The sequence below is a fragment of the Chironomus tepperi genome, unplaced genomic scaffold (genome assembly GCF_022539635.2).
Source record: "Chironomus tepperi strain 1889 unplaced genomic scaffold, CSIRO-AGI_Ctep_v1 contig_346, whole genome shotgun sequence".
Lineage (NCBI taxonomy): Eukaryota > Metazoa > Arthropoda > Insecta > Diptera > Chironomidae > Chironomus > Chironomus tepperi.
In genome coordinates, this window is record NW_027226468.1 from 1,279,733 (window position 1) to 1,289,893 (window position 10,161).

At 31.6% G+C, this 10,161-nt stretch overlaps 5 protein-coding genes across 6 annotated transcripts; 2 read left to right on the top strand and 3 right to left on the bottom strand.

The window, feature by feature from the left end:
* Positions 1-218: 218 nt before the first annotated feature.
* On the bottom strand, positions 219-3,428 carry Arp5 (Actin-related protein 5). 2 transcript variants are annotated; one of them, XM_070644776.1, is made up of 5 exons: positions 3,381-3,428; positions 2,799-3,219; positions 2,190-2,738; positions 1,498-2,042; positions 219-735 (listed from the first exon to the last, which is right to left on the bottom strand). In XM_070644776.1, the coding sequence occupies exons 1-5, from the start codon at positions 3,411-3,413 to the stop codon at positions 292-294; spliced, it is 1,992 nt and encodes a 663-aa protein (XP_070500877.1). In that variant the 5' UTR covers positions 3,414-3,428; the 3' UTR covers positions 219-291. The 2 variants fall into 2 exon arrangements, with proteins under 2 accessions (XP_070500877.1, XP_070500876.1); XM_070644775.1 differs by lacking the exon at positions 3,381-3,428 and having other exon boundaries at positions 2,799-3,264.
* On the top strand, positions 824-1,504 carry LOC139093920 (NADH dehydrogenase [ubiquinone] 1 alpha subcomplex assembly factor 3). The gene is made up of 2 exons (XM_070644777.1): positions 824-1,070; positions 1,129-1,504. Exons 1-2 carry the CDS (start codon positions 832-834, stop codon positions 1,469-1,471), a joined length of 582 nt encoding a protein of 193 aa, XP_070500878.1. The 5' UTR covers positions 824-831; the 3' UTR covers positions 1,472-1,504.
* A 282-nt stretch (positions 3,429-3,710) lies between the features above and the next one.
* Positions 3,711-8,196, bottom strand: Snx21 (Sorting nexin 21). The gene is made up of 4 exons (XM_070644749.1): positions 5,204-8,196; positions 4,991-5,119; positions 4,318-4,823; positions 3,711-4,248 (listed from the first exon to the last, which is right to left on the bottom strand). Coding segments are annotated over exons 1-4 (972 nt in total). The 5' UTR covers positions 5,205-8,196; the 3' UTR covers positions 3,711-3,912.
* On the top strand, positions 5,698-7,224 carry Nfs1 (Nfs1 cysteine desulfurase). Its single transcript, XM_070644748.1, has 2 exons — positions 5,698-5,843; positions 5,906-7,224. Exons 1-2 carry the CDS (start codon positions 5,747-5,749, stop codon positions 7,159-7,161), a joined length of 1,353 nt encoding a protein of 450 aa, XP_070500849.1. The 5' UTR covers positions 5,698-5,746; the 3' UTR covers positions 7,162-7,224.
* Positions 8,197-8,342: 146 nt separating the features above from the next.
* Positions 8,343-9,495, bottom strand: RabX6 (RAS oncogene family member RabX6). The gene is made up of 3 exons (XM_070644751.1): positions 9,280-9,495; positions 9,021-9,092; positions 8,343-8,953 (listed from the first exon to the last, which is right to left on the bottom strand). Exons 1-3 carry the CDS (start codon positions 9,407-9,409, stop codon positions 8,541-8,543), a joined length of 615 nt encoding a protein of 204 aa, XP_070500852.1. The 5' UTR covers positions 9,410-9,495; the 3' UTR covers positions 8,343-8,540.
* Positions 9,496-10,161: the final 666 nt, after the last annotated feature.

Sequence of the window (10,161 nt, forward strand, 5' to 3'; positions counted from 1 at the left end):
ACAAATTCTCTGTTTCGACCAGTGACAAAACAGGCATCTGTCACAGGCAAAAACCGTACAATTTCTTAATAATGTGTCTGGTTTTTCTTACAAAACCATACAAATTATTAAGAAATTGTACAGTTTTTTTCTGTCACAGATGCTTGTTTTGCAACTCTGGTTTCGACATCTAATTGACATTCGCAAACATACAAAAGGACAATCAAAACTGCTCCATATTAAAATACTTGACATTTAAAATATTTAATTAAATTTCTTCATAAAATTCATTAGAAAAACATTCATAAAAGCTTAAGTTACAACTGTTGTGTCAATTTTTTCAGCCGGTGTTTTGTAATAGTAATTACTTAAACAATTTTCTTTGATGTACTCTCCACCCAATTCATAGTATTCTTCTTTTGTTATCGAATGAGCACTAACATTATTTCCACTTGTTGTAAATTTCCTTGCACCATTCCAAGCATCAAATGACCCCTCTTTTGCAATCTTTACATTAAATTTACTTTCAAATGGTCTTATTTCCATTAATTCTCTACATAATCTTTCCTTCAAGCCTGGTAGCTTGGCTATTCCACCTGTTAGAAAAATATTATCAACAAGTTGCTGTTGTTCTGTTGCTGTAAACAGTTTTAAAACATAATCGATTGTTTCAGCAAGTCCAGCTTCACCAATTCCCATCATGCTTGGTTGGAACAGTAATTCAGGAGCACGAATAGCTTCGACTGAGAAGTGCAGCTGTAACGAAAAATTAAATTTAGCATTAAAATAACGGAAAAATAAAATTTGAAAATTTTTAGCACAGATTTTTTAGCACTAAGTTATTGCTTCAGAATGTTTACAAAATTAATAAATCGAAATTTAATTAAATTAAGCGCGAGGGCGACTTATCAGATACCAAAAAGAACATGCATGTATAAAGGAGCTAAAACTTATGAAGGTGATGGAAAGACATCAGTTCAAGTATTAAATAATGATATGGAAAATGGACTTTTAATTAATGGAATAAGTCAAGCAGGATTTCGATTGAATAATGACTTATTTATAGTTGGTCCAATGATTATCTTCCCGAGGTATGTATCTATTACCTTAACAGAATGGAATGTCAAATAATAAATTGCCTAATTTCAGATCTGTTCTGTCATGGAATGTTGAAAGTTTTAAGGACATCAATGAAGATTCATTGAGTATATTCAGGATAATGGAACCGAAAGTAGATATGATTGTGTTGGGGGTTGGAGATCAACAGCCAACACCAGACTTCCAAAGAAGGATATTATCATTTATGAAAAAGTACAATATTAATGTAGAAGTGCTTCAAACAGAACAAGCATGCACAACATTCAATTTCCTTAATTCTGAAGGAAGGATGATAGGAGGTGCTATGATTCCACCTGTTACGTTAAGTGTTAGTGAAGATGATTATGCGAAATACTTGTTAGAGCGTCAAAATCTTCTAAGTTTAGAGCAATAAATCAATTATATGAATTAGTTACTTACTTGATGATATTCAGCTGGTGTCATTTTTAATTTCTCTTCATCCTCAAGCATTGGATCATGATGTCTCAAAATCTCATCAATTTCCATCAACTTTTCATTCTCAACTTCGCTGTCACTGTCTTGTTCGCGACTGATTGCCTTATAAACATCCCAATCTTCATCTCTTGAGCCAAAATCGTCAGTTCCTTTCTCTTTTCCAGCTAACTTTGAAATGATTCTCATTCTTTCCTGTGCAGCTGCTGTTCTTCTCTTTGCTAAATCTGAGCGCCTTTGTCGTCTGACTTGCTTCTTTTCTAAAATAGCATTTTTCTTCTCACGACATTCATTCAGCCAGTCATCCAAACTAACACCTTGTGGTGGCATAGGAATTACAACAGGTTTTTCTTCAGCCGTGACTCCAGATTCTGCTGCCTGCATTTTCTGCTTTATTTTATCGATTCTTGCCTTTGTGGCTACAATAGTCTTTTCCAGCTCCTCATATGTACTTAGATTCAGTTCTTTTAATCCCATTTCAAAGTCTTCTGTGTCTTCGTCGTCGAATGATTCTGTAAAGTTAAAGGAATTAAGTTAATAATTATTTAACGAATTTTTGAGATTCAAAGTTTAACGGTCTTTGGAAATTTGAATTGAATCGGTTTTTAAAATTTGAACTTTAACGGATTTCTTTAAATTAGATTCTCTTGCATACATACCTAAAACTTCCTCCAATCTCTGCAACTGATCCTCCTCCTCAGCCAATCTTTCTTCTCTCTTCCTTGCATTAATTTCAGCAAGTCTTCTGGACATTTCCTTCTTCTTTTCGATTTTTTGTTCAGCCGTTAATTGAGTTGTGGCAGCACTTTGAGAATATGGCAACTGGATCTTCTTGATATGATTATCATAATATTCATGTGATGACCATTTCTTCAGATCTTCAATATAATCATAAGAAATTCTGCTGTGTTCATGGAATATTTCTTCAATTCGACTCAGTGTAATGTTATTAACATGCACGGGATATTTTAACTGCATTAAACGATGCATATAAGTCAGCATATGGAATCCACCAACATTGATTCTACGGATTTTATCAGCTATATGCTTTCCATTCATAAATGGAATTACATGAGTTGTGTGATATCCAAGTGAAATAATCAATCCAGTTCCTTTAATGTTGTCATTATAATTAAAACTGAATAATGAATCGATTCCGTAGAATACAGATGGGATTTGATAGCATTCAAAGAGCAATTCTGACATCACTGGAAGTTAAAACCGGCAAATTAGAAATTCACTTCTTTAATTAATTCAATTATACTTACATGAGCGACAATAATTTGGATTGACCATAGCTTCAGTCATAACGATTGGATGATTGACAGCACCTTCCGTATTTATACCCAAATGTGTAAAAATGTAATCCAGAATTTGTTCCTGAATATAATAATGCGTGACTACATTCCTGTCAAATTGTGTCCTCAACTGGAACCTCAAAGCTTCAATGTTAACTATATCATTTCCAATCAATGTTGCTGGCGGTGCTTGCTGTAGAATTTCCTCCTTTGTCTCTTTCTTGTTCCTGTCTTTTCGAGGCTTGCAAATTAAATTTTTAAAAATTAATTGCGGCGTTTTTCGATTGGCAAAACCGACGCGACATTGAAATGAACCATTATCGATAACTAATGCACTTTTTTGATCTTTCGGTGTATATTCATGCACTATATCCTGAGTTGTCTTTAAATCCTTCAAATAAACAATATTATCAAAAAATTCTTGATTCATCTTGCTTTGTTTACAAATGAAAAACTAATGTAGTAAGCATTGAAATGCATATTCACACCGTATTTCATGTCGTATACATACTCACTAGACTGCTTTATCGATTTATCATGATCGATACTTACTTTAATAATGTAAACTTGATTAAAATTATTCATTAAAATTTTGATACTTCAAATGTGGTTGAAAAACATTTGAATTTGTACGGTTTTCTTGAAGGATGAAAAATTGTATGGTTTTGAAATATTAGGAACTGAGTTGTCCTGTATTGAATTTGTATGGTTTTCAAACTCAGCATTTTTACGGTTTTCTTGAAATGCCCACTTTTGGAGAAAATACATATTTCAAATTTCAGAAAACCGTTAGAAATTTAAAATCTAACAGTTAAAGAAAACAACACGTGAATGCAATATAAATTTGATCGACTTTTTATTAAATCAATTAATATTGGCAAGTTACATAAAAATATATGCACAATAAAGTCATAAAATATTTAAAATAATCTCATAGGAATAATATTTTTTGTCACAATAATTAAATCATTCGATAAGAATAAGCCACAATATTAAACATGAGAAAAATTACTGTCATAGGTTTTAAAAATAAGATTCAATAATAATTAGATTATTAAAAAGTAGTAATTATAGTTTATGATGTTCAGAAAGTTTCACTTCGTGGTTCCATTGTGTGTAAACATTGAATAAGGGTTAATGTATCCTTTATCTTAATACCTTTACGTCCCATTTCCTCTAATCTGTCATTTATCGGCTTTGCATCCAATCCTTTCTGCCAATATAAATATGACGCAGTATTCAATAATGGTATATAAAGCACAAGAATTTCTGTATCAGATACATGATCAAATCGTCTCAATGCTAAATCAGTCCATTTAATTGAGGATGGATGAGATATTGGTGATGTTGTACATGCACAAACTAATCGACATAACAAAAGAAGCACTTGACGGGATTTATCTAAATATACTTTGTTCAGCTGCAATGAAAATTTATAAGTATGTTAATTAAATTAGGAATATAACGTCAATAGCTATTGTTGACTTACAAGTTGAAAGCTATTTTCCAAAATTGGTACAGCAGCCTCATTTCTTCTTTCGTCGAGTAGTCTTGACGCTCTTGTCAGATCATCATCTTGTAGAAAACTAAGGAAACTCGGAGAGTCACGTAAGGCAGGAATTGATACACAATAGTCCATAAAATTCTCAAAAGCCAAAGCTCGTTCGCTGATTAAATCGCTTGTAAAATTTCCCAAAATTTTCTTCTTTGGAAAGGCCACATTGGCCAATAATTGAGGATTTTCCTTCTTAAGGGCCTCATAAAGTTTCAAAAAATCTGTATATCGTCGTTCAATAATTGCTGGGGATTTATCAGCCTGTGTAGTTGAATCCAAAGTGCATATAACATCATAAACAACAAATTTCTTCGTATTACTAGCTTGTTCACTATCAGCATTTGGACATATTCTTGCAAATTGAATTTCAAATCGTGTAACATATCCATCAGAATCAGCATTTACAGGAAGTGGCTTACGCGTTTCTCTCTGCCAAACATCTAAAATGACGTAAAGAGAACAAAAAAACACAATGAATAAGTGATCAGCTGTTTTTGTGTTTACTGCTATAGAGTATGAATGAGTCATGCACAGAGTATGAGAATGTAAAATGTACGGGAAAATGCATGATGCGACATTGACTGGATGTTTTAAAGGAAAATTTTACCTTTCACTATTTTGTCTCTAGTAATTGCTAAAGTTGTTCTCTCGAATGCTTCTTCAACTACTGGACTGTCAGCATCTTCCAAAATTTCCGATGATACATGCTCGCGAGATCCTCTTATTATAGCTTGCACTAATTATTTTTTGAAAAAATACCGAATGATAAAGAAACTTTTAGTTTTCTATTAAAAGTATGATAATTTGTGACATTTCTTACTTTTCCTTATATTATGGATGTTAATGAACTCTTAATGTTTAACTTTGGCTTGCTTAAAACTTTGTGTCTGCTTTGTAACAAATTAAAAATACAAAAAATTAATTCAACTCTCTTTCTTATCTCGTCTTTGTCAATAAAATTTGTTCTAAATGCGTAGGAATGTGTCTTCCTTGAGATTATGATCGAGACTAAGGCGATTTGTTGCTAGAATGATAGAAGAATAAAGATTAATTAAGAAACTTTGTTTCTAAAGTTTTTGAAAATGTAAACAAAACTTAACGGATTTTTAAAATTTAAAAATTAGTCTCTGTCAATCATGTGTAGTTTTCTCGGGGATATTTGTTAGTTTATTTCAATTTTCTCATTAATTAGTTAATTAACCTATGTTGCAATTTAACAAAATATAATAATAAGATTAAGAGCTACCTGTCCGATGGACAGAAAGTCAAAATAGCAGCATTCAAATCGTGTTCTAAAATTTATGATAAGACTTTAGTACACGACACTTTGTAAACAAGTCATTTTAATAAAATTTTTGTGAAAATGAATCTATCAATTTTACGTCTAGGAATCACCAACAATTTCTTCAGACAGACTAGGATCAGTCAAAAGGTGCTTAACTGTCGATATTCATCATCAGGTATAATGTCATTAATTAATTTCATGAAAAATTGAAAAAATTTCACAATTTGAAATTTTTAGGAAATCAAAAACTTCAGCAATTCAACATCAGAGATGAAGTTCCAGATGGCCGACCATTATATTTAGATGCTCAAGCCACAACTCCTCTAGATCCGAGAGTTCTAGATACAATGTTGCCGTTTTTAACAAATTATTACGGCAATCCGCACAGTCGAACACATTATTATGGTTGGGAAACAGAAAATGCAGTCGAAAAAGCTCGTTCTGAAGTTGCTAGCCTCATTGGTGCTGATCCAAAGGAAATTATCTTTACATCCGGTGCAACAGAATCAAATAATATTGCAGTTAAAGGCGTTGGACGATTCTATGGTTCTAAAAAGAAGCATATCATTACAACACAGACAGAACACAAGTGCGTCTTAGATTCATGTCGAGCACTTGAAGGTGAAGGCTTTAAAATCACGTATTTGCCTGTTGAAAAAAGTGGACTTGTTAATTTAGAGGCACTTGAAAAAGCAATCACTCCAGAAACGTCATTAGTATCAATTATGACTGTTAATAATGAGATTGGAGTTGTTCAACCAATGTCAGAGATAGGAAAGCTATGCAGATCAAAGAAAGTCTTTTTCCATACTGATGCAGCACAAGCTGTTGGTAAAATTCCACTTAATGTCAATGAAATGAATATTGATTTGATGTCAATAAGTGGACATAAGATTTATGGACCGAAAGGTATTGGAGCTATTTATATCCGTCGTCGACCACGTGTACGAGTTGAAGCTATACAAAGTGGAGGTGGACAGGAAAGAGGAATTAGAAGTGGAACATTGCCAGCTCCTCTAGTCGTTGGATTGGGTAAAGCATGTCAAATAGCACAAAAGGAAATGGCATATGATCATAAGAGGATAGAATATTTGTCAAAACGATTAATTGATGGAATTATGGGAAATTTAGAGCATGTCGTTAGGAATGGAGATGCAGAATCTTCATATCCTGGCTGCGTAAATCTGTCATTTGCATTCGTTGAAGGTGAATCACTTCTAATGGCATTGAAGGATGTTGCACTGTCCAGTGGATCAGCATGTACATCAGCATCATTGGAACCATCATACGTCCTACGAGCTATCGGAACTGATGAAGATTTAGCACATAGTTCCATTCGTTTTGGAATTGGACGATTCACAACAGATGAGGAAGTTGATTATACAATAGACAAGACTATAAAGCATGTTAATAGACTGAGGGAAATGTCTCCATTATGGGAGATGGTTCAAGAAGGCATCGACATTAAGACAATACAATGGTCACAGCATTAAAAATTTAAATTTTCTTGTAGATTCCAAAAAAAAGCAACAAAAATTTTTCATCTTTTTTTTCAAGCATGTCTCTTATTATTTTTTCAGCTTTATTCTTTTATTTCGTACATTAACTTTCTTTTTCTGCTGCCATACTTTATTTTTTAGTGTGTAGTATCAAAAATTCTGCAAATCTAAAAATGATTTTTTTTTTTCGTTTCTATCTCATCTATTGTTTTATGTTAATTACTATTTAGTCGTAAATGAAGCTCAGTTAATGCAATAAAAAATTGAATTTAAATATTATTTTAGAAATTCTATGTCAGGCTATGAAATAATGGATAGCAACAAACAGAAATTATCTCTTTCATTTAGCACATTTCTTATTTTTTTGACAGCATCTCATTTTGACTGACTTTGATGATTCTGGGATGGTTGAAAATGGATTTTTGGACAATTTCAGTTACAAATTTTTTTAAAATTTAAGAAAACCGATTAAATTTTTTTGGACCGATTCAAGAATTTGAAATATTTTCGACCGTTATAATTTAAATAAATTTTGAACGTTATTCTTGCAAATTTTCAAATTAGCTTTGTCATCAGACTTTCAAATTCTTTTTGGTCGTTATATTTTCAAATATTTTCGGACCGTTATTTTTCAAAAATTTCAAATTTGAACTTTTCAGTTGTTAAACCTTCATTATTTTTTGAGGCCTAGTAAAGCATCAATTCAGACTTTTAAAAATTGACAACATCCAGTAGCATCTCAGATCAGAACACATTTTTTTTCTTCCAGAAAATCCCTCAAATCTTGTACTTTAGACTATTGTACCTGACAATATTGCTGATTAACTATTTCAGTCGATGCGTAGAATGCGCTTCAGTCAAGCTGTGACAAATTTTTTTCATATTCCTACATTAATTTTTTTGGCATAACATTAATTAATTAATTTTCTTTCATTGTTAAAAACAATTGCATAATGATGATGATGGAATATAGTTAAGATAAGCGATTATAAAGTTTAGTTTCAAGTGTTTTTTTGTTCACATTCTTTCACATGTTTTTCTAATCTCATCCATTCATGGAAATAAAACTTTAAAAGTTTGTAGAATATATTACACAGAGAATTACTTAATGAATATATAAGTATAATTTAATTAATCACGTTTAAAGTCGTTTAGGTAATTTAAAATGCATGATGTGAATCTATTAGTTGGTTTAATCTATTAATGAAGACATCCATAAAAAGCAAGCGCTCCTCACAACCTGAGTCGTTCCAGTTGAATTATTCGTTAGACATTGCTGGACCTATTGGATTTTTCTAGATCCAAGCAATTTAGTGGAATTGAATTCAAAGGTCGGATCCAGGTATAAAGATGGAAAGAGCGCTTGCCGATTGCTAACAAGAACAATTCTCGACATTATCTTCCGGTGGGTGAACTTTAAAGCCATGATGTTCAAGTGCTTGCAATTCTAATCTAGATCGGTTACTGTCACATAGACTTTGGGCAATAACAGTGAACATTTCGTTAATGTTTGAATTATTTTTGCACGATATCTTGAATGTTCCTTGAATTAATCCATGACATTGTTCTATAAATTGTTGAATGTCGTCATCGGAAACTTCGATATTTGTCAGATCTATTTTATTTCCACATAGGAAAATTCTTGCATTCTCAGCGAACATTGTTGTGTCCACTAAATGCTGTGATAAGCTATGAAATGAATTTGCGTTGTCCATTGAAAAACACAGAATAGCAGCTTCAGCAAATTTATAGTACGATGATGTCACAGACGCGATCCTCTCCATTCCTACATACAGAATATAAATAATCTAATTAATTTTCTGTGATTAAGTAATTTTTTTTATGATTATTACCTCCTGTATCAAACAATAATAATTTTATATTACGTCCATTGACTACAAATGTTTTCGAATAATGATCAAGACCTACAAGTAAATAAAATTAATCTTTCCGCAATTGATAAGACAAGATGTCAAAATTGACAGTAATTTGTTCGCTGGATCTTGTGATTATTTGAAGCAAAATGAATAATGAGCAGTTTCTAATGAGTTATTTATTGCACAATGAGATCCAGTCAGCTAAAATACTTAATTACGTTTTTGAATAAATTACCTAAAGTAGCTTTTCTGTCGTTCGAATTAATGAATGTATCACACATGTACCGTCTAAAAATTGATGATTTTCCAACACCAAAGTCTCCTACAAGGATTACTTTTTGTTCAGGCGTGCTTGTTGACGCCATTTCTTGGATGTAATAATTAATTTAAGTGATTTAATATTTTCAATTCTTTCTTTATTTTTTGAGGGATTTTTTTGTACTAAACCTGATTGGGACAGTTGACTTTTGGTACACAAGTTTATTTTGTAAATTTTATAAGAATCTGATGGTGATTTTTGCTGATTTTGATTTATTCTAAAGGATTATTAATTAATTTAACTAAGTTTTTAACGACATGCTTGAAATCTTAACAGAAATAAAGTAAATAATTTCGAATTTTTCACCCCCGCATTATTTTTAGTACAACCGTTTTTAACATTATTTTAATGCTCACAGATCTTTAGCAATGGTCACTTTGGTCGTATGTATTTAAAATTGTGTTAATTACAGTAAGTTTTGAAAAATTCAAGTTTTTAGAAGAAAATCTGTGAAAAAATTACAAAAGTTGAATTGACAGTGAATAATTCCAAAACCATTCAGTAATTCAAAATTCATTTCATTCCAGTTTATTTAAAATTTGAAAAATTCGTTAAAATTCCCGCGTTTTTTAAAGAAAAATAAAAAATTCGTAGAAAAAAACTTAATTTTATTAATTTCGCAATAAAAACGGTTAAAAAGGCGCTTTGTCGTGCAGTCACGAATAACATTGCATCACATACATTCTCAATATTGGAAAAAAGAGAGAATCAGCTTTTAAAGTTTTACGAGAGACAACATTCTGAAAAAGTTCGCTGAGCAGAAAACATCGTTTGCTTAAAAAATTACATTTTTAGTTA